A 25159-nucleotide genomic window follows, 5' to 3' on the forward strand; every position below is an offset into this window, starting at 1 on the left:
CGACAGAGAGACTGTCTTTTACAGATATATGCACCTAAAGGATGCTAAAAGGACTTCTATGCATAACTCCATATCATGTATATAACCCACACATTTGACTATCATGTTCTATTCACTCGTCTTTTGAATAACTATTGAATAGTTTATAGGTTTATATTCATGAGTTTGAAAATTCATGCTTTAAACGTTTCTGTCAGTCAGTACTTTGTAAAATGTATTATATTCTTGTTATAAAAATCATGTCCAAAATTATACTCTGCAAGAGCGGGAAAATTCGGACCATGTGACTGATAGCATGTTGATTTAAGTATTGGCAGGAGAAACAGCCCAAGATAAGACAATGTCTAATTGGTCAAGACACCATTTGGGATATATCCAACAGCCCGGTTTAAAAACTCAGGACACCATCAAATTATGCTTTTTGCCCATGATTTCTTCAAGCGCTGTTCCAGTGTACTCTGGCTTGCATGCCAACAGCTCCTCTAAAACCAAGAGGAGAAACGCAATCTAGTCTCATCAAACTTTACTCTTTTCATCTTTTACTTTAGTTTCTTTTCTTTTCTGTTGAGTTAAGTTTTGCCGCAAAGCCGTGTCTCCGAGTTCACCTTGAGTTCAAATTGAGACCATTTTACCAATTGCACAGAGACCTTTAGAATGATACTAAACATGAAGAGGAAAAATAACAGATTGACATGAATGCATCATATGTGGTATGTAGGTAGGCTTACTGAACTTTCAGTAAACCTGGTGGGGGAGAAGGGGTCGTAAATGAGCAATGAGAGAGGTTTAAACAAGATGGTGTCATTTGCTCTTTTTGGAGAACTCTTCTCCAGATTAGTTGTATTGTTTTGTTGCATGGCATCTGTTTTGTGTGAGTTCCTGATGTTTGGTTTTGTGAGGAGATCATATCACATCTTACAATTATATAGATAAAGGTGACTTGACAAGGTTTTTAAGGAATGGAGCTAGTGTTCTTGCACCTACTCTCACATAAATCATAAATCTTTCATTGGAGAAAGGGATAATACCAGCAGATATGAAGAAAGCAAAAATTATTCCATTATTTAAGAATGGAAGTAAACAGGATCCAGGAAATTATCGACCAGTTTCTATATTGAGTGTTGTTTCTAAAATAATAGAAAAAGTGGCGTTTAAGCAGATTTATGAGTATTTAAGTAAAATTAATTAACTTATGACTTTCGCTCAAGTTTTAGAAAGTCTTATTCAACTTGCACTTTCTTTTTATATTTGACAGATTTCATTAGGAAAGACATTGATACGTGTGCGTAATGGTTCTGCAGAAAGCTGTTGCTACTGTAAACCATTCAATATTATTAGACACAGTAAATGCTTTGGGTTTTTCATGTGCAGTAAAATCTTGGATGGCTTCCTATATAACTAGGATAGTGTAGAAGGTAGAAGTGGGAAGGATACTTTCAAAAGGTAAAATTGTGAATAATGGGGTTTCACAGTGTAGCGTACTTGGTCCGCTGTTATTTTTATTATATCTAAACGATATTCAGGCTGCATGTGAGAGAAATATGTCTTGATATACTGATGGCGCTGCTCTTTTAGTTACAGACAAGGAGACTAAACTAATTTGGGAGAAATTAGGTGAGGAGGTTGTTAGAGTGAAGGAACGATTGACTGAAAATAAGATTTTATTATATTTAGTAGGGCTGCCGATAAATTGCATACGATTATCAAGTGCATCTTGTCAGTAAAGCCGGTTCTGAGATTACTAGTAAATCTCCATCACGTGCTTTCACATGATTGATTTCCCCAGTATGAGGATGGCAAGATTACAAAAGTCACAAAACAAATTTGTGAGTCTAGTTTCAGTATTACAATGTTTTAGTAGACATTTCCAGCAGCGTGGATGGTTAACTATTGAAGTGGTCCCGTTGCGGACTTCAGGAGGTGGTGGGTTCCTATATTCTCACTAACAATCTCAAACGAGTTCTGTAACAGAAATACTATTGTACATGTAATGATTTGTACCACTCTCCAGACTGACAGTTTGTACACATTTGTTTAACTGAGACCGACTCAAATACACTAAAAACAAGTGCAACGGTCTCATATCTGCCCAATATGGCTCTCAATTTGAGCGAACTGCATGTCTGTTTTTCACCACTCTAGGTTACATTGATGGCTACAAATTATACATTTTTATTATTTAATCTGAGAATTAGTGCCAGTTTCTGCTGACACTGTGATACTGAAGGACAAGTAGCTGGGTTCCAGGAAAGTACACATTTGTATATTCAGAGAGGAGCTCAGCTGTTGGGCTGAACCTAAATTATGACTCCACTTATGTGCGTTCACTAAAGATGAATCAAATAACACAGTCTAACTTTTATTATTTTACTCACATCCTGTTATTTATAATCTTTCATTTACATTGCAGCATTCGTCTCAGAAATACAGAAGTCTACAGAGTTTATGCTTTTTTAGATATTAGGTTTCAGCGTGTAATAAAGCTGTGTGTGAATGCAAAAACCTGCAAGTTTCAAAGATGAATTTAATAATCACAAAGGTGTGCCTTGGGACAAAAAAAAAACCATTGAGAACAACTAAGCTATAGCAAAGCATTCATATGCACAAATGTCACTTTACAGTAGTGAATTAACACTTTAATAATACATTTCTATGATCCTACACAGTTTACAGTTGTAAGGACTTTAAGTGTGAATCAAGGGTTACATCTGAAACTCTTTCTTCACTAAATGCTTCTCTCGAGTGTGAATTCTCATGTGTGACTTGAGATTTCCCGTTTGTAAAAAGCTATCCCCACACAGTTCGCAGGTGAAAGCCTTCTCTGTAGTATGAAGTCTCACATGAGTGTAGAGGCTTACTTTACAGCTGAAACTCTCTCCACACTGATGACACACAAAGCTGTTCTCTCCTGAATGTTCACTCTTCGTCTGTGAATTAGGGGTTTCATTGTATTTGAAACTATTTCCAGATGGATCACGTGCGAACGACTTCTCTCCAGTGTGAACTCTCATATGGGACTTGAGGCTTTCTTCATATTTGTAACTCCTTCCACACTGATCACATGTGAACGGCTTCCCTGAGTGAATGGTTAAGTGTTGAGTAAGGGTTCCTTTAGTAACGAAACTCTTTCCACAGTGTTGGCATGTGAACGGCTTCTCTCCAGAATGAATTCTGATGTGCTGATTAAGGGTTCCTTTAGTAAAGAAACTCTTTCCACAGTCTTGGCATGTGAACGGCTTCTCTCCGGTGTGGACTTTGATGTGTTGATTAAGGGTTCCTTTTATAAAGAAACTCTTCCCACAATGTTGGCATGTGAACGGTTTCTCTCCAGTGTGAACTCTCATGTGGTAAATAAGAGTGTCTTTATATCTGAAAGTCTTTCCGCACTGATCACAAGTGAACAGCTTCCCTCCAGTGTGAATGGTTACATGTTTATTAAGGCTTCCTTTCAGCGTGAAACTCTTTCCACAGTGTTGGCATGTGAATGGCTTCTCTCTAGTATGAATTTTCATGTGTTCATTAAGGTTTACTTTCAGTGTGAAACACTTTCCACATTCATGGCAAGTTAAGTAACTGGGAGGTTTGGTCTTCTGAACCGAATTAGTTTCAGTCGGTATGGATTTTTTTAAATCATGTCTCTCATTTTGATCTTTCTCTTCTATTTCTTTCAGTTCTTGACTCTCTTCTTTTATTGCGATCAGGTCTAAAGTGAAAAAAGACAAAAAGAAGTTAATTGAGTTTAATGGCTCAAAGCAATAGAGAGCAAAACTAAGATTAAAGTATTACAACATCTAAACTAACATCAGGCAATAAAACTGGGTTATTATAGACCAATACTGAATCTGCCATTCAGGTCTAAAATATTAGAAAAATAGAGTCAGCATTACTTTACAATGGTACTTGTGAACAGTTCCAGTCAGGATTTAAACACCATCATTATTGAAGTGTAGGGGATGTACAGTGAAGACCCAAGGACCAGATATGCTGAACTAAGACCAGGAGTCAGAGATGCAATTAATTGAAAAACAATTGAATGAAGAAAAATAGTAAATAGTTTGCAAAAGTCAATCGCGAGGAGTTCATAGGCCACTTTGCTATATAGACTGTTTTATCAAACATATACGCTTACTACATTTCTGGACCTGGGAACATTACAGTTGTGTTGCTGTCTATGAGAGGGTCTGAGAGCTGTCAGATTTAATCAAATATCTTCATTTGTGTTCCGATGATGAACGAAGGTCTCACTGGTTTGTAACAGCGTGGGGGTGAGTAATTAATTATAGAACATTCATTTGAAATAACCCTATAAAGGGACAGTGCTAAACATGTTGCCAACTATCATTAAAGGGATAGTTCACCTTAAAGTTTTATTTAGGTCATTATTTACTCACTCAATATGTTGTCCCAAACCTGTATTAATTTCTTTCTTGTGCTGAACACAAAAGAAGATACTTTGAAGAATGTGAGTAACCAAATAGTTGCTGGTCCACACTGAATTTGATAGTAGGAAAAAAATACTTTGTAAATCACAGGGGACCAGCGACTGTTTGGTTTTCCACATTCTTCAAAATAGCATTCATTAGGGCTGCATGAGATATTGCATGCGACTGTCACCTATATCAGAATCGACTTTTTATTTTTGAGTGAATTTTTCCTTTAAATGTTACTAAATCAACAAAACACAGAGAAAAATCTCTCACTACTCTTGACCAAGATGGCGCCGAGCATGGCAGCCGTGTTGCGAGCTCCAAGAAAACTCTGCAGTTTTTCTTATGTTTTTTATGTTTTATTTGTTATTTTGTTGTTTCACGTGTTAGATGTTGTCAGTATAACTGTCTACGATAGATACACGCTTTTAAACATTGGTTCCTTCGTCGCGCAACGCAAACCGGACTTTGAGTTCCTGAACGCCGGCGCCTTGTTTACAGACACCGCATCAGAGCCCTTTGTCTGGGCTGCACGATCGCGACCGAAGAAACGCCGCCGGAAAAGGGGGAAGAGAGCCGGCGTCCTTGTCAGACTCAGACGCCGTCCCCTCCGACCTCCTCTCCCAACTATTTTGCTGGCTAACGTTCAGTCACTGGACAACAAACTCTGTGAACTGCGGGCACGCATCTCATACCAACGGGAAACAAGGGACTGCTGCATTATTTGCCTCACAGAAACCTGGATGTCGGCAGTGGTTCCAGACTCAGCCATCGAGCTCACGGGGTTCTCCGTGCACCGCTCGGACAGAACGAAAGAGCTCACAGGGAAAAGCAGAGGCGGGGGCGTCTGTTTCTTTATCAACAACTCGTGGTGTGATGAACGGAACCTACACTCTATTAAATCCTCCTGCTCCCCTGATCTGGAATTTCATATGCTTCTGTGTCGACCATTCTGGCTACCGAGGGAATTTACAGCGATCATAATCACAGCTGTTTACATTCCCCCTCAAGCCAACACAGACCAGGCACTCAAGGAACTGTACGGGAATATAAGTGAGCAGGAAACCGCGTACCCAGATGCAGCGTTTATTGTTACGGGGGACTTCAACAAAGCCAACTTCAGAACAATAGCTCCAAAATACTTTCAACACATCACCATCAACACGCGTGGTGATCGTGTACTTGACCACTGCTACTCTCCATTCCGGGACGCCTACAAATCGCTCCCCCGCCCACCTTTCGGCAAATCGGACCACACTTCCGTTCTGCTCCTGCCTGCTTATAGGCAGAAACTGAAACGAGAAGCACCCGCCCTCAGGACAATTCAATGCTGGTCGGACCAATCAGACGCTATACTACAGGACTGTTTTGATCACGTGGACTGGGACATGTTCCGGGCAGCGTCTGATGACGACATAGAGGCGTACTCAGATACTGTAACGTGTTTCATCAGGAAGTGTGTAGAGGATGTAGTACCGACAAAAACAATCCGCATCTACCCCAACCAAAAACCGTGGATTAACAGCGATGTTCGAGCAGCCTTGTCAGCGCGGACATCTGCCTTTAAATCCGGAAACTCTGACGATCGCAAACAAGCCAGTTACGATCTCAGGAAATCAATCAAAGCTGCCAAACGACAATATAAAAACAAAGTTGAAGAACAATTCAAAACCAACAACGCAAGAAGCATGTGGCAGGGTATCAACAACATCACAGATTTCAGAGGGAATAAACCAGCTACTGTGAACATTGCCGCCTCTGTACCGGACGAACTTAATAACTTTTATGCTCGTTTCGAGGCTCACAACACCGCCCACACAGAGCGCGCTCCCGCGGCTGTAGCAGAAGAGGCGAGCGCACTTTCCTTTTCTGTCGCAGATGTAACCCGATCCTTCCGACGGGTGAACATCCGCAAGGCTGTGGGTCCCGATGGCATCCCAGGCCGTGTGCTCCGAGCATGCGCATTCCAACTGGCCGGGGTTTTCACAGACATTTTTAACCTTTCCCTCTCTCTGTCTGTGGTTCCCGCATGCTTCAAAAAATCCACCATTGTGCCCATACCAAAGAAAAATAAAATCACATGCTTGAATGACTGGAGGCCCATTGCTCTGACACCCATCTTCAGCAAGTGCTTTGAGAAACTCATCAGAGACTACATCTGCTCTGTGCTGCCTGACTCACTGGATCCCCTACAATTTGCATATCGCAGAAACCGTTCCACAGACGATGCTATTGCCTTCACCCTGCACACTGCTCTCTCCCACCTGGAAAATAAGAACACCTATGTGAGAATGCTGTTTGTGGACTACAGCTCAGCATTCAATACCATAGTGCCTGCCACACTGGTTGAGAAGCTCCAGACTCTGGGACTAAACGGATCTCTGTGCAGCTGGATCCTGGACTTCCTGACAGGCAGATGTCAGGTGGTCAGAATGGGCAACAACACTTCATCCCCGCTGACCCTCAACACTGGTGCTCCTCAGGGCTGCGTCCTCAGCCCACTCCTATACTCCCTGTACACACACGACTGTACAGCAACACACAGCTCCAACGTCATCGTCAAATTTGCTGACGACACAACGGTGATAGGCCTGATCACTGACAACGATGAGACGGCCTACAGAGAGGAGGTGAGAACCCTGACTAAATGGTGTCAAGAGAACCACCTCTCACTCAACATCGACAAGACCAAGGAGCTGGTGGTGGACTTCAGGAGACAGAGCAGAGAACACACACCCATCACCATCGACATGACACCTGTGGAGCGAGTAAACAGTTTCAAATTCCTCGGTGTTCACATCACTGAGGATCTCACATGGTCCGCTCACACAGATGCAGTGCTGAAGAAGACACACCAACGCCTCTTCTTCCTGAGACGGCTGAGGAAGTTTGGAATGAGCCCCAGCATCCTCAGATCATTCTACACCTGCACTGTGGAGAGCATCCTGACAGGCTGCATCACCGCCTGGTTTGGAAACAGCACCGCTGGCAACCGCAAAGCTCTGCAAAGGGTCGTGCGAACTGCCCGTCACATTGTTGGAGGTGAGCTTCCCTCCCTCCAGGACATCTACACCAGGCGGTGTATAAAGAAAGCCCGGAGGATCATCAATGACTCCAGCCACCCGTCCCACAGACTGCTCTCTCTGCTGCCCTCAGGAAGACGTCTCCGCAGCATCCGATCCCGCACTAGCCGACTGAGGGATAGCTTTTTTCCTCAGGCTATCAGGCTAATGAACAGTCAAAACTAATATACCTACAGCATAATCCCACTTTACAGTATACGCACTGCACTTTAATCCCATACAGTTCAAACTGGACTACCAGTACACTACTGCACAAATACAACAATCTTTTTGCCAGCACCGGATACCATCCAATGCACATCCATGACATTTGCACATCCGGTTTATATATAATCTGCTGCATCTTCGCATATTACTGTGTGTATATAACGTAGAATGTGTACTACATACTGTGTATAATGTGTATCGGTAACTGTATGTCTGTCTAATAGTACACTGTGTGTACTGAGTATATGTATGTGTATATTACACATTGTCATCTGTATAAGTCTGTACGTATGTATGGTAATGTCTATATGTAAATTGTTTTTGCAGTGTCTGGAGCACGCTCTCAAGAATTTCACTCACGAAGGCACACGTGCTGTGGTGATGTGACAATAAAAGTGATTTGATTTGATTTGACTAAAAAAACCTTTAAAATAGTTGCTTTAATAGGAATCAATCTATATTATATTTTTATATTTGTTCAATTTCTTGAATGCTCCTGCTATATACATCACCCATTTTCCTGAAAATAAAGCACTGTTTATTTGTACATTATTTGAGATGTATCTTTGTTCTTATTTTTTAATAAAGATAAAATACATGGCAAAGATTTTTATTTTCACCCACTTTGGCCTAAATATCTGCCACTCTTATATTTTGTTACCTTGAAAGGCCTTGTCTTTATAATAGGGAAATTAGTTTGGCTGTAGTGCTCAGAAAACTTGCAAAATAGAATAACCAACATGACAAAGAATCGTGATAAAATTGTGATATTAAAAAAAAAAAGAAAGATTTTTTTGCCATAGCGCCCACCCCTAACCTGATATGTTGCTTTTCGAATGGGCACTACATCCCCTTCAACAGCAGTTCTCAATTCCAGCCCTGTGTTGCGATTGACATGGTCCCTTCACAGTGTTCATTGCTCTCTACTCCCTGATCATGGGAAATCTGTAGAAGTTTACTTCACTTTGGAACATTCATTCACATATTTGCACTACGCCACTGCCTGCAGCGTCTTCACACACAGATGAAACTTATTAGAGAAGTGTGACAACTGCATCTGTAAATAAAGGTACGAGTGTCTTATTGACTGACAGGGATTTCCAAACTCGGTCCTGGAGGTTCCACTGTCCTGCAGAGTTTAGCTCAAACCAGCTCCAACACACCTGCTAGAAAGTTTTTTGCATGCCTAGTGAGACCTGATTAGCTGGTTCAGGTGAGGTTAATTGGGGTTGGAGCTCAACTTTGTAGGACAGCAGCCCTCCAGGATTGAGTTTGGTCATGCCACGTTGCACTTGGAGAACTCCTCTGCATAATCAAAATAAAAGGAAGTCCTCCCGGATTAAAGCGGCGAAGCGGGAGGCGGCATCCATGTCGCGGAGGGAAAAAAATGGAACAAACAAAAAGACACTTTTTCAAAAACAAAAAAAAGGTTGGCCTCCGCTTACTGTTGTTGGGTCCGGTATTCTGTCACGTTGCACTTGGAGCAAAAGAGCGAGGAGACACGGAGATATTCAATACGGAGGTTCATTGAACTTCCACACACACGGAACATGGAGCTTGGGGGATGGACGAACATATATGACGTACAATACCGGACACAGGGGCAGGGAAACACAGGGCTTATAAACATGGAGAAATCAACAAGGAAGAACAGAAACAGGTGCGGGGCAATTACACACAGGGCTAGGGACTAATTAACTAATGAGCAGGGAACGAGGACAGGAACAGAAAGGCCAAATATGGACATGAGAAGCGGGGGAACACGAGACACAGACTGACATTACGCACCCCTCCGGAAGGCGTGTCCATACACCATCCTAAGGGGAGGGGGGGGCGGCGCTCTGGAGGCCTCCCGGGATCAGGGCTACCGGCCTCCAGGGCGGGGCCCATTCCGGGAGCCATGGCCGGACAGGAGACTCGGGAGGCCAGGGCGGATCCGGGGACTCGGGAGGCCACGGCCCTATCTTTTCGGACCGCCCGAGGGGTTCTGTGGCCTTGGCCCGGCCACACAGGCTGTGACCCTCTTGGTGACCCCCTTGGGCTAGGGACTAATTAACTAATGAGCAGGGAACGAGGACAGGAACAGAAAGGCCAAATATGGACATGAGGCGGGGGAACACGAGACACAGACTGACAGGTCACCTCTTGACTGACATTAAATTCAGCTCTTCTAAATAAGTCCCCGTCCTTAAGGTAACGGTCCTGACTTAGGCTGGCCGCAAACTTTCGTCTGGGACAGCTGAAAATCGTGCAGTGTGTCTCGAGCTTAAGACAGAGGAGGCCTAAGTTCTATGGTCAGGATATCTTCCAAGGAGGCACACAGAAAGCCTAGTGAGCTGGAGTTGCTATTCAGGCAGAAGTGAATATCTCAAAAGGATGAGCCTCTATAGTGAGAAGAGACCTAGTGACTTTCTATTCTAGAGGAAGCACCTCAGGAAGATCACAAAGAACCTAGCCACCTGGCACTACTACCTAAACAAGCTCTAAAGGCTGAAGCCTCAGCATGGAGGCTTACGGAGAGCCTAACGCCTAGATATTCATCAAATGCCTCAGTAGGACAACTCTCAAAGTGAGAGGAGACCTTGCAACACTCCACTTTAAAAGGCAGTCTCTACACACCGTCCTGCGCCTGACAAAGAACTGAGAACAGACATGAATGCATCGCTTAGTGCCTTCAGCCCCCTTAGCAGCCAAACGCTAGCACTATTCCTAAAGAGAGAGTTGAAAAATTGCGAATGCGTCTTCTTTGAAACGTTGAAGGCATTCCACCCAAATGCACATCCCTCAAGAATAGGGATGATGTGAACGGAGGTTTTAATTGAGAAATCCTCACAATGCATGCATTCAGCTGCCATGTGCTCTGCACTTGTACACAGAAAAAAGGTCTCATGGGGCCAGTTGCATCAACTTATGCACTATATTAAGACTATGATTTAAAGATGACCACGAAGTCTTCAACAGCTGGAAACCTATGTCAGGCAAGAATGGGACCAAATTCCAACACCAAAACTCTAGAAACTCATAACCTCGATGCCCAGACGTTTTCAAACTGTTTTGAAAAGAAGAGGAGATGCTACACCATGGTAAACATGCACCTGTCCCAACTATTTTGAGACCTGTAGCAGGCATCAAATTTGAAATGAGCTCATTTTGTGCATAAAATTTTATAATTTCTCAGTTTGAACATTTATGTTATCTGTGTTTTATTGTGAATAAAATACTGGCTCATGTGATTTGAAAGTCTTCTATTTTTCACTGCCACGGCAGACAAGAGGACGACGTATTCTTCAGGTGCCCCTTTATACTAACAGCTGCACCAGTACTCTGTCCCAGGGGGCCAATGTCCTGCAGAGTTTAGCTCCAACCAGTTCCAACACACCTGCCTGGAAGCTTCTGGTATTCCTAGTAAGACCTCGATTAGCTGCTTCAGGTGTGTTTAATTGGGGTTAGAGCTGAACTCTTCAGGACACTGGCCCTCCAGGAGCAGGACTGTGCACCCCAGTCATAGTCTGTCACCGGCCAGTGCCAAGTTCTTTGATGCGTTTAGACTTGTGCTTCAGACACCGGTCATATGTAGTGTCTTCTACGCACGCTGTGCGAGTTCCCATTCAAAAGAGAACATAACTTATGTACAGTACATTTTATTACAAATGCCAGCAGAGAGAAACAAAGGTGAGGGTTTAAATTTTTGTTTTAAAATTTATTTTAAAATTAATTTTATTTTTAAAGCTTATTTTGTTTACTGGGATGAGAGTTGCTGACATGGCGTTTGGTCTCGTACTGTATGGCGTATCTTGTCAGTGTGTGCACTTGCTTGGCCATTTGTAGTTGATAAACAGGAAAGTGGGTTCAGCTGAATTCTAGCAGTGATTTGTTAGATAGGTATAAAAAAGGTTATTATACCACGGCAGCCCTCGTGTGAAGCCTCTTAGTGTGAAGACCATCAACTCTACCGGGGCGACTCCACCGGGCTGGGACACCGGCAAAGGATATTAGTATCGCTTTTTATTTTATTTTATTTTTTTCCTTTATATGTTTATTATTGAAATGTTGTTGTATGCATTTGTCAATTTTATTTAATTTCTTTATTTTCTTAAATGTGTGTGTATAGAGTAATTACAGAGTGTTAACTTTTAGTTTTAGTTACTTTTTCTTATTTGTAAGTCGCTTTGGATAAAAGCGTCTGCTAAATGACTAAAAGTAAAGTAAAGTAAAATCAAGATGAACAGTTAGCACATGTGTCCCTGGAGCACTAAACCAGTCTGAAGTCGCTGGGGTATATTTGTAGCAATAGCCAAAAATACATTGTATGGCTCAAAATCTATCTTAAACCATACATCAATGGAAAGATGATTTATTCAGCTTTCAGATGTTGTATAAATCATATGACTGGTTTTGTGGTCCAGGGTCACATTTGGAAACATATTGAAGTATTCTCCAGTGTTGGCATAGGTTTACAATTGATTACTCGTTAGCCACTGAGTTTGAAACAATTCTTTTAAAAAACGTGTATTGACAATACAATTAGTAGGCTGTTTTTTGAAAAACATAAAACAATAATGTTCCATAAGAATTTAAATAAAGCACCAAGCGTGAAACAGGAACGCACAGTATCTTTAATGAAAATAGTTTTTTACACGTCGACTCCAGATGAAATGTTTACATGATCTAATTATTTATGCATTATGAAAGATCAAGCCTTAATTCATATTCTTCAAATATTCTGTAATATGCTATGTACATTTGAGAAGAATATAACACTTATAATAGCAGAATAACCTCTTTACTCCTGACATATTTAATAAGATTACTGTCAAATTATCAAATACTTTCAATTCTTTTTTTAATTCCTACATAAAATGAAAGAAACGAACAGTTTTCATTGTTTTCGATTCAGAAATTGATGTTACTAAAATAATAGTTTTGTTTAGGCTACTTCTGTATTACTTTTTCTAATCGAATGCATATTGTAATAAAAATAAAAAGCCCAACTTGTCCAGAAAACCCAGGACCTGTTTGAAGGCAGCATGATCTCAAGATGAAGTGTGGAATACAAGCTCTTTAATTAGGACTCATATCACATTCCTCAAGAAATATCATTCATTTCTGCTTTTGAGAATGAAAGCCACCTGTGTGTTGTTGTTTCAAGCTGAACACTGCTTCAATCCTCAGGTCTTCACTCTCCTGTTTAATCATCTCCATCTCTCTTCTCTTCTGCGTCTGGAGATAAGAGACACACGAGCGCTTCCGCTCAATCATCCGCTCTCTACTGTCTTTACACTCAACAACCATTCAGTCGTTCTACACTTCGTGTTAAAACAGTATATTACTGCCTGAACACTTTCCAACGAACACAAACAAACAAACAAACAAACCTTTCTTCCGCCGGATCTAGAGCGAGTGTGAGGTCACAGCGTCCGGCTGCCAAAATAAAAGTCCCGTTCATCAAAAATAAAGAAATAAAAGTCCCGTTCACAGCTGCTGTCTAAAATCAGCTCCTGTTAAGAACAAAACAAGTGTTAGATTATATATAGTAGAATCCAGGGATAAACCAGCATTAAAATGCAAACAGTGCGAGTCAATAGTTTTTACAGCTCTGTATGTGCTATCTTATAAAGTATATGTATTATTTATTATTATTATTTATAACACAAACTGCTCTTCTCTCAGGACATTTACACAGTATTTTGACATCCATCATTTTAAGTAATAGAGCTCCAATTGTGGAAAAGAGTATACTAATTATTTTGGTGATGAAAAATACAGTAAACAGTTCTGTGAAATATATAATGTTAGAATGTGAATCAGCTGATTTCTCTGTGAATATGTGTTAAAGTGTAATGTATTTCTGTGATCTGCAGCTGTATTTTCAGCATCATTACTGCAGTCTTCAGTGTCACATGATCTTCAGAAATCATAATAATATACTGATTTACTGCTCAACAAACATTTCTGATTATTAGCAATGTTGAACACAGTTGTGCTGCTCAATATTTTTGTGGAAAATGTGATACCATTCAGTCTTGGGTAAGATTAAAAATATAAATTAATATTTTTCTTCAATAATGTTGAATTAATCAAAGATTATAGAATACAAAAAGGGACTTTGATTAAATTGATTTAAGTGACAGTAAAGATATTTACATGTATTACAAAGTACTTCTATTTCAAATAAATGCTGTTCTTTAACTGAGAACCATTATACCAATAATAAAACCATTATTAATAACTGATCACAAATAATTACTGATAATTAAGCAGCATTAGAATGATTTCTGAAGGGACACTGAAGACTGGAGTAAACTCAGCTTTGATCACAGAAATAAATTACATTTTAAAACATAGAAAAACACTATTTTAAGTGTAATATTTCATAATATTAGGCAATTGTTTTACTGTATTTTTGATCAAATAAATTCAATCTTCTTTCAAATAAATAAATAACTTTTAACCACCAGTGTGCATATAAAATAGGCTAATGCATGTGAATTAATAAGAAAGTATGTTTTTATTAGGCTTATAATATAAATCACTTTCCTATGTACAGCAATCGAAAGCAAAAGTCTTCAGATTTACTATGTTCTAGAGTAAGACTGAGAACGAGTTATAGATTTTTAACAAGTGAAATCATGGAAGAAAGCAGATTTACATGAACACTTATCTACGGTGGCCGAGAAGTGCAAAACAAATCCCGATTCTGAAAACAAAATAACAATAAGAAAACACAACGACAAATCAGACAAACCGGAAGAGGTAGGTATAGTTTGAGACCGCGCCATTGGTTTGGGAATAGATTACTCATCGCTGACTGGACGAGACATCTGTCAATCAAGGAGTACAGGAAGAACCAGAAGAAGAACAGCAGAGTCATCTGCAGCAGCCATATCCCCCTGCAGCCCAAGACCGGTTGCCCACTGAAGCTAAGCAGGGTTGAGCCTGGTCAGTACCTGGATGGGAGACCTCCTGGGAAAACTAGGTTTCTGCTGGAAGAGGTGTTAGTGAGGCCAGCAGGGGGTGCTCACCCTGCGGTCTGTGTGGGTCCTAACGCCCCGGTATAGTGACGAGGACACTATACTGTAAAACTGTGAACTGTCCTTCGGATGAGACGTTAAACCGAGGTCCTGACTCTCTGTGGTCATTAAAAATCCCAGGATGTCTTTCGAAAAGAGTAGGGGTGGCCTCTGATTGGCCTCTGACCATCATGGCCTCCTAATCATCCCCTTACACTGATTGGCTTCATCACTCTGTCTCCTCTCCACCAGTAAGCTGGTGTGTGCTGGGCGTTCTGGTGCAATATGGCTGCCGTCACATCATCCAGGTGGATGCTGCACACTGGTGGTGGATGAGGAGATTCCCCCCCCCTTCTATTTAAAGCGCTTTGAGTACCCAGAAAAGCGCTATATAAATGTAACTAATTATTATAATTAACTGAAGCATCAGCTCCAGTGGTGCAGAAGATAGAGCATGTGTCATTGTGTTTTTTGACCCGGGTTCCATTTTTTTTCTCCCTTTTCAAATCTCATATCGCATCAGAAAGGCATTTATTTTCAATAAAAATTAAGGAAATAATCCAAAATTGAAAATAAAGTATCCGGTAAGGGTAGGTGTAGAGAGGGCTTTATTGTACCAATAAGGTGGCATACAGTTTAGTTTATATGATAACGACCAGCTCACTGTACATTATGGCATTTATTACATGGCTACTTAGCAAATAAATGAAGTGCAATTTTGATCTCGGCTGAAATGGTTCTATTAACTTAACCACAGAACAGAAACGGTAGGTTTCCTGGATGAATGGTCAGCTGTTTAACGTTGCCATGGACAGCTGTTATTATTCAGAAATACTGACTAATTAGAATTAAATTTACAAAGAGCCATTTATTCATGTTTAATAAAACATAGGCTAGAAGCAGAGATGTGAGGAGCAGGAACACTGTAGGCCTTGAAGGTTGACCGTTGAACTGATAGGAGGTTCTCTTGATCTTTTACAGAGCAGTATGAAGTAGATGGACCCGCAGATGCTGTATATGCTGTAGCTGGTGAAGATGTGCTTCTGCCCTGTTCAGTCAAACCCAGCATCAGTGTTGTGGACATGAGAGTGGAGTGGTTTAGACTAGATCTGAAAGACTCACTAGTGCATCTCTACGAGGAGACAGAAACACAGATCAGATTCAGTCCTACAGAGGAAGAACAAAACTGATTCCTGAAGAACTACAGCGAGGAGGAGATGCATCACTCAATCTCTCATCAGTCCGAGTGAATTTAGAAGTGTTTTATTCAGTCCAGACACTCGTATGAAGACGCCACTGTTAATGTCAGAGTTGAAGGTGAGAAAACTATTGGAAACTAAAGGCTGGAATACACTGCACGACTTATAAAATGTGAACAGACTTTAAAACTCTAGGCTTCAAACATTCACTCACTTTGTACATTGCAAGGAAACCCGGGCATCATACTACGGTGACCGGGAGGGGACATCTTTGGTATATTTGTATATTTATTTGATAATAAATATAATGTTTTATTAATTCCCCTTTCAATTGGTGTATCGCTTTACCTAATTAACGTTCTGTATAGTTATGCTAGTGTTTGGTACCATATATTTAGCAAATACTGTAAACGCCTGACAATTATGCCAATACTTTATGATTGTATTTATTGTGTGATGATAAATGAGTGTGTTGTGTTTTCATTTACAAATTAAACTACGTGAATGATTCATATCTCAACTAAACATAGGTTATAATATTTATAATTATTAATTCGCCAAAATAAAATGGTCAATTCAACTTTTAAACGGCACATTCAGTAGGCGATGAAGTCCAGTCACATAATCAAAGCTTTACTGACATGTGGAGCATTTACAGTACGCTTATTTACTAAACTGCTCAGAACGTTATCGAAATGAAGGGGAAAAAGAATGGAAAATATATAATAGGCTAAAAATAACAATGCTGATGATGATGGTGATTATAATATATACAAATATTACGGAAGAAGACGATCAGTTAATGGACACAGCTGTGGGATGGATAAAAATGTTTTCTTGTAGGCCTATTTTATTTTATGTACTTTATGCAACATTTATTCATGAGTGCTGTCTACATCACGTGCAATAGCCTACAGTCGGGTAGCCTTGTTACGGATGCTGTGCGGATCAATGAGCGCACGACGAGGATATACAATAATCCTTCTTTTAATCAGGATTCCAGGAGCAGATACAAACAGGGGCGTGCACACACATCAATAAATGAAACAATAATCGACAGTGAGACTAACAAACACAGGAACTTATAAAGGGGCAGATAATTGGGAAGGACAGGTGTACACAATGACTAATCAAACTGAACTAGGTCAAAGGGGAAAACAGAAAACCCGACATGGAACAGTCACAGGGGAAAACAGAAAACCCGACATGTAACATTTCGCCCCCTCCCGGCAAGGCGTGACCTCACGCCGTAACATAACAACTGAGGAGGGAGGGTGGGGGCTCTGGAGGAGGATGTGGAACAGGAGGGTGGCAGAGAAAAGACATGGAGTCCAAACAATAAGTCCATGGGGGAGTGGAGGGTGGGAGAAGCCAAGGGGGAGCCAGGAACAGGAGGAGCCAGATGACGACCCAGGCCACAGTCAGGATGGTGGCCCACGGGGGAGCCGACGGAGGGAGGAGCCATGGTGGAGGAGTGACCGCCGACTCCATGGGGCCGACCCACGGCGGCGGAGCAGGTGGAGGTGGAGCCCGAGGTGAAGACAGAGAGCCGAAGAGCCAGGGTGACGCCGAAGATCCGGAGGTCCAAGGCAGAGCAGATGCCTTCGGCGACCTCGGCGCAGGCGGAGATCCGGATGGCCGCGGCGGAGCCGGAGCGACAGAGGACATAGGTGGAGCAGGAGAGAAGGAGGAGCCCAACGGAGCCGGAGGGACGAAGGGACGGGGCGCAGCCCAAGGAGAGTAGTCCTGAGGTGCAGGTAGGGGGACGACTGACCAATGCGGAGCCGGAAGGACGAGGGAGCCCGGTGGAGCTGGTGGGCAGACGGGATCCGGTGGAGCCGAGGGAGCTGGAAGACATGGTGGAGCCGCTGGGTCGCTGGACTGAGGCGGAGTCTGGGTCTCGGAGGCTGAGGGCGGAGACGAGGGATCCTCCAGACTCAACGCCAACAGAGCTGGAGGTCGGCAGACCAGCGGCGAGCCCACGCCACAGATGGTGAGCTGAGGGTGAGCAGAGGGGCTGACCAACTCCAGTGATGAGGGTGTTGGAGTAGGGACCCGGTCAATGAGAGGCGGTGGGAGAGGGAGGTCGGGTGGGATAATTTCCCAGAAATCCAATACAGGAGCTGGCTTCAGGATGATTGTGTCAGTGTGAAAGTCAATGAGGTTTCCCAGGTCCAGTTCATGCTCACCCTCAGCGGTGGCGCCGTGGGCGGGGCGTTCCATCGCCCCCGCGATCTCCACAGCTTCATCCACCGTCGGTTGAACTGCCGGCTCTCGCACCTGGTCAGACACTTGGGGCTCGGGCTCCGGGACGATCGGCAGCTCTGTCGCTCCTGATGGCGATGGCTCAACGACCGTGGCAGGCTCTGGCTCTCCGTCTGCGGTGGGCTCAGGCAGCTCCGCGCTGCGGGGTGGTAGCGGACTGGGCACTGGGTCCCGAGTGGGGCTGGTGTCATTATCTGCGATGCACCCACTCGATAAATGCGGCGAGGCTCTCTCGAGGACCGTCCCCGGACAACTGCCCACGTGTGGTGTTGTTCAGTCCAGCTTTGTAGAACGTGCAGAGGCAGTAGTCCGGGAAGTGTGTTAAGTTGGCCAGGAACAAAAAATCCTCGGTGTGGTCCTCGAGAGAGCGGTCCCCCTGCTCCAGCAGGATGACGAGGACAGCGGGATCCATAATAAAAAATAAAAAACTTGGCAAAAAACGTGAAACAAAACGGGGAAAAAACACGCTGCAATCTTACTGTTTTGGTCGGTTATTCTGTTACGGATGCTGTGCGGATCAATGAGCGCACGACAAGGATATACAATAATCCTTCTTTTAATCAGGATTCCAGGAGCAGATACAAACAGGGGCGTGCACACACATCAATAAATGAAACAATAACCGACAGTGAGACTAACAAACACAGGAACTTATAAAGGGGCAGATAATTGGGAAGGACAGGTGTACACAATGACTAATCAAACTGAACTAGGTCAAAGGGGAAAACAGAAAACCCGACATGCAACAAGCCTATGGTTAATGTAATCATTTCTGTAGTAATTCATATGATCATTTCTTAATTCAAAATAAAATATTAATAAATCCATCTCTGATAATCCCAGGTTGCTGTGGTCATGCAGGGTTGTTTATGCAAAAAACTCGTGGCCATGAGAAAAATGTCAGCAACTAGCATCAATTTATGCGGACTGTAAACGGGGCAAAAGTCATGTAGTGTATTCCAGCTCTAACATGCTCTACATGCTCCCACGACTTCCTGTAGCTGTAGGAAGTCCTCCAGTGATCACTGTAGGTGGGTTTGATCATTCAGGAGGGCTTCATCTACAGTGTGAATCTAAAGCTTGGTATCCTGACCCTGATCTTGAGCGGCTGGACAGTGAAGGAGTCAGTTTGAGTCCAGAAACTAGAGAGAAACACAGAAACACAGACAGATTCAGTGTGAAACACGCCATCACTGTACATCACAGAGACAGCTAGATTCACTGCAGAGTCAAAGGGAGACATCACATGCTGGAGGCAACGATTGTCATCTCAAGTAAGTACTTGTTTGTCATCTGCACACATTTTACTGTGGGACTATGTACCTTTCAGAACTGAACTATATATATATTTGAATCATCTCGTCAAAATACGTTTGATTTCCACAATGTGCTTGAGTACTGGTTTGTTTTACAGGTGATATGTTTAATCCTCGGAGGACATCGTTCATCCTGATTTTATTTGTAGTTGTGCTCAGTGTGATTGCTGGAGTACTGATAGCTGTGTTTGTTCATAAAAACAGAGGTGAAATGCTTGTTTTCTTGTTATTTTATGTATTTATGTAAATATAGCAGTATAGGGATCATTTAAAGCAAGGCAAGTTTATTTTTGCAGCACATTTGATACACAATGGTAATTCAAAGTGCTTTACATAAAAAGGATTAAAATAATCATACAAATTATCACAACAATAAAAGCAGAGTTACATTTTAAAATTATACAAATTATAAATTTTTTATTTGAGAATAAAAAAAAAGAGGATACATAAATACAGTGCATTTGTCACGGTGCACACAACGGGGAGGAACACGAGATGAGGATAAACTCAAAATAACAGTCTTTAATAAATCCAAAAGAGCAAAGACAAGGCAGAGCTGACACACAGGAACACCAGGAGTAACACTAAGACTGTATCAGACATCGCCCCTATACCCTCATTCACTAGCCCCTACATTAGTGCACTCATACAGTTCACTTGAAGGAGTGAGTGAATTCAGACACTGAGTGCACAGGAAGGACTGCCGCGTTTACATAGTTTGCTTGCTGTTTAATAATCATTTGATACGAGCAGCTCCAGCAGTAAGATTGAAGGATTTATCTTGAACTCTATCACGGAAAAGATGTATAAACCTTAATAGTCAATTTACAATTAATGTCGTACCTGTGCTGTATTACGCCGTGGACGAGCGCCCTCTTCTGGTGAGACGCGGGAATTGACCCAATGCACGACTTTCGCAGTGCATTCTGGGTCATCTCTAGCTGTTGAGTGTACATCGGTTGTTCACTCGTTTTTGCGGTGCATTGTGGGTTTGAATGAGTGCACTCGAGAACATCCACTATGGTTTCGAACACCACTTAAAATGGCTGTCCCCTCAAATAGTGCACTATTTGTTGTTTTCTAGTTTACGAAACGTCCTCCTTTTATAATTTATTATAGTGAATTTGTTGTTATTTTTGTTGTCTAAATAACAGTAAATTGTTTGTGATATAACTATGGAGTAGCTTTAAAGAATGGCCCGAGGCAGTGTTAAATAGATTGTTCCCTTTACGTTATTAAACCCTTTACCATATTTTATGATTTTCTGTCATAGCAGCGAATATTATTAATAATTATTCTTACGAATCAGAAAACTTTCAGTGGTCACCACGGCAACGATACATCATGTTACGCACCGTAACGCACGCTTCATACCCATAATCACTTTTACCACTCATTTCACCCGCCAATTGACTACAGTAAGTATCTCAACCCAATGGGTGTTTGTTCGTTAAAAAGCACGCAAACCCTTTGCTGGTATTTCTTTAGCTGTGACCCGATCTGTGTAGCGTTCAACCCTGGAGATTAGGTTGAATGTGTTAGTGTTGCATCTTCATTTACACGGCTACCCGTCGCTATCCAGCCAAATGACAGCTGTCCCCGGCACAGTTGGATTGTGGCACTGCTAACCACAGCTACCAAAATCTGTTTAAACTCATGTATTTGTCCATGTGTTGTGAAGACAACAATTAACAACCAGTTGTTGCAGTGGTTCAAGTTTTAATCGAATAGCTGAGGGATTCCAATTCATGTTTAGTATCTATGAGTTTGAAAATGAATGCTTTAAATGTTTCTTCCAATCAATTCTTTGTCAAATGTATCATAGTCTTGTTATAAAATCAATGTTGAAAAGGTATACTTTGCACGAGCCTGTAAAGTTTGGACCTCTGACTGAATGGATAACAAGTTGATTTATGATTTGGTGGAGGAACAGACCAACACCCCAAGCAAGGACAGTATCTAATTGGTCAAGACACCAGAGGGGATGTGTCCAGAAGCGAGTTTAAAACTGTTGTCCCTCCTTCTTTCTCACTCTTTTGTTCTCTCTTAAGGTCTCTGCACACTGAGTCCGAAATTTTCGCATGCGTTTTTTCGCATTCGCAATCTTAAAATTTCGTCACGCACAGAGACCTTGCACACTGAGTCCGATGCGTTTTAATTAATCCGTTGCGAAAAAATTCGCAAAACTATACAAAATGTCTTTAAGTAGTGAGGAGGATTTTGTTGTCCTCTCTCTTTTTAAAAAAAGAAAAAGAAAAAGGAAATATTGGGTCCATCCAATCCTTAGATTGCGCAGAGAGGAAGGAGAGTTCCACCTCCTTATCAAAGAGCTGCGGGATTATCTCGAGAGATTCAAAGTTTATTTCAGGATGTCAGTGCCTCAGTTTGATACTTTGCTAGCGATACTGAATCCACATAATAAAAAGACCACCAATTTCCGTGAACCAATTTATCCTGAACAGAGACTGTCTGAGGTATGGACACACACACACACACACACAACAAACTGCTGCATCGGAAAGGTGCGCGCCAGGCATAAAAAAAAATAGGCTACAGCAGTTCTTTATATTCTGTATCTTTGTATTCCGCAATTTGTTTGTCATAAAGTGCTCTGTGCTGCAAGATGAAGTGTATTAATTTGTCTGACACTATTTTGGATTTTGGCTTTCGCTTGTACGGTGGCTCTGAATTGTCAAAACACCTTCTCAAAACATCTCAAAATGCTTTAATACGGATGCGAAAAACGCAAAAAATCGAACCCGATCCGAATTTTTTTTTGACGGACGAAAATTTCGGAGGTAGTGTGCAAACGTGATTGACAAAACGTGAGGTCGTATTTATTTTTCAACGTGCGAAAATTTCGGACGAAAAATTCGGACTCAGTGTGCAATGGCCTTTACTCTCGTACTCTCGTCCCTCTCACCGCGTGCTGCTCTTTGAGCGTGCTCTGGCCCACGTGCCATAATGAGAAGGAATACAACTTAGTCTCGTCACATCCTTTTAATTTTATTCTTTTACTTTAGTTTCTTTTCTTTCCGTGGAGTTTCGTGTGTTAATGTAAGTTTGCTCCAAAGTCCAGCTTCGACTGCACTCGCTTTAAACTTCCAGCAGACCCAACTCTGCATGTTCAGCCAACACTTCAAAGACTACTGAACTTCCAGCCAATCAGACACTTCGGGGAACCCCCTGTCTGCAACGACAGGAAACCCCGTAACACAGGCAAGCAAGCAACGCCTCCAAGTTCTGAATTGGTGTATTTAATATAATTTTAGCCTCATTGAGAAACTCAAAGCGAGGGTTAAGTAAGTGATTGATGGTTGTTCAGGTCTATGCAATAGCACATATTGCTGTAAACTTGGGATTTCACATTTCCATTCTCTTAAACTCATCCTTTCCTCACTTTCTCTCTTTCTGCAACGTGTGAATGTGTGAATGCTTGTGTTCATGTGTTAGATTAGTTTATGTCTTAGGTTTATATAAATAAAATCTGATTTATATTTTAAAAGAGAAGTATCTTGTGTTTTGTGCTCACAAGTTAATGTCTTAATCTGTCGATTTCGTTACTGTGCTGTTTAATAGTGTTTTCACTATATTTGGGATTTTAATATCCAATGCAGAGTTTGTTATACGGCTCGTTCAGTGAATCACCGTAACACTGATTCTGTTCAAATCCCTATAAAATCATAAATGATTCCCTTTGAGCTAAATTAAACTATTGCTTTAAATTACATATTAATATTATAAAACGTATAACCCCTACACAAACATTACCCCTAAAGACACCCACCCCATCCACCCTAAAAAAAAAATACAAAGGAAACACTGGATGACATTCTATAACTGTTGGATAAATTGTTTTGCAATTACTTAATGTTACCTTGACAAAATGCTGTTGTGTAAGTCACAACATTGAGCTGTATAAGTAGGCATCCTGTAAATACCTTTAGCTTGAAGTGTCAGTTATGGATCTTATTTGATTACTATGATTCAAAATATGCAGTATATAAACTGTCAACAATTTTCACTCCTTGTTAAAGTACAACATTTAAATAACATACAGTAATACAATGTCTTTGTCTTCCTGCCACAGGGGAGGACAGAACATCTTCATGACTGGCAGCCCTGCACAATGTGGTATGTTAAATAGCTTTTGGTTATGTATGATTACATGCATTTTATTATTGGGCTCTTGGATCTCTCTGTACTGGCAGAAAGCATTCACACACCAATGTGTTCCTGAGCAAGACCCTTAACCCCTAGTTGCTCCAGAGGCGTGCAACCTTTGACATAAACAGCATTTGTAAGTCGCTTTGGATAAAAGCGTCAGCTAAATGAATAAATGTAATGTACAGTTTTAATTTGTGGGGATTGTTGACAAGCCATTGTCTTGGGTATAGATTATTAAAGAAAAATTGTAATGCAAACAGTTTTTGTATGCTGTTTACAATTGTGAGGAAACTGATATGTTGTACTGTGCATCCATAGCCATATGAAACCAAAAGTGAAACGTCTCTAGAAGAGGAATGCAGTGATTGGAGATGTTTATGGTATAGTCAGAGGAAACATCAGGGTTTGGCGATTTAGTACACTGCGAATGGATACATTTATTGGTCAGTTAGAGGATTTATTTTATTTTTCCACAACATTTTTGACATTTTAAGACCATGCTTGGTCCACCTGACAGCTGTATTGTGCCTATCTGCATTTCTTTACACAATTATGTAGTTTTGTTTATTTTTCCATGAGCAACAGTTACTGTGAGTAACACTGACATACCATAATGACCGTGATGTTTTATATCTTGTTTTAAAGTAATCTTGCGCACATGGAAGGCAGATACACCAGAATGATAATGACCTAATCACTACAAGACCTTCCTCCAACTCTGGCACAGCTCTAGTGTGGAGATAGGTCTTGCTGTGCAAAAGTAGGTTAACAGTTACATAATTTTATCCCACTCTGGAACAACAGATTCTTGATGCACTGCACTACTCTACAAAGTATTGTAAAACAGTAAATGTTACAATCATGACAATCAATTCATTGTGTATTATACTTACTAATAGCTCTTTATTTATTAGTTTTTCTCAGTGGAAAGACCTGGCAGCCAGCCTGATTCCCTGCAAATATGCAACATACATTGCAAACATGCATTTTTTTCCCTTGCTCTTGTTAAGTGTTTTTTCTTTACATATTTTTTGTTGTCCCCTTGTATTGTTCCATAACATTGTCATGTTACATCAGCTAAGCAGTTTGTAATGTAATTTGAACTTGAATATTCTTCATGTTTTTTCTTCAAGCTTGTTACAATCTCTTTTCTCTGTATGGATTCAATAAAGGCCAACAGTCAACAAACTTAACATTTCTTAAACTTGAAGGACCCCTATATGGATAGTTTTGTGGCCAACAGACCATGGAAAAGCTACAGTTGATCATGTTTTGACTCAGACAAGCTAAACTATGTGGAACAACTGCTCCTTTCACAACTACTGAAATGTTCAGTCCACTGATGACACACAGCTGGAGTGCTTTATTGGGGGACATAGCTCAATATCGAAGAGGACACCGTTTCGTTTAAGAGTTCATATGAAATAACCTACGCCACAAATTAAACTAAATGAGCAACTTCCCATTTTATTCACAGGCTTCGAA

General features: G+C 41.4%; 1 protein-coding gene across 2 annotated transcripts; it reads right to left on the reverse strand.

Annotated features, from left to right (window-relative positions):
* Window positions 1–571: 571 nt before the first annotated feature.
* On the reverse strand, window positions 572–13164 carry LOC306861011 (uncharacterized protein). Of its 2 annotated transcripts, XM_079403064.1 has the most exons (3): window positions 13093–13164; window positions 12847–12937; window positions 572–3703 (listed from the first exon to the last, which is right to left on the reverse strand). In XM_079403064.1, exons 2-3 carry the CDS (start codon window positions 12917–12919, stop codon window positions 2703–2705), a joined length of 1074 nt encoding a protein of 357 aa, XP_079259190.1. In that variant the 5' UTR covers window positions 12920–12937; window positions 13093–13164; the 3' UTR covers window positions 572–2702. The 2 variants fall into 2 exon arrangements, with proteins under 2 accessions (XP_079259190.1, XP_079259189.1); XM_079403063.1 differs by having other exon boundaries at window positions 12847–13101.
* Window positions 13165–25159: the final 11995 nt, after the last annotated feature.

The sequence above is a fragment of the Barbus barbus genome (genome assembly GCF_936440315.1).
Source record: "Barbus barbus genome assembly, chromosome: 4".
Classification (NCBI taxonomy): Eukaryota; Metazoa; Chordata; class Actinopteri; order Cypriniformes; family Cyprinidae; genus Barbus; species Barbus barbus.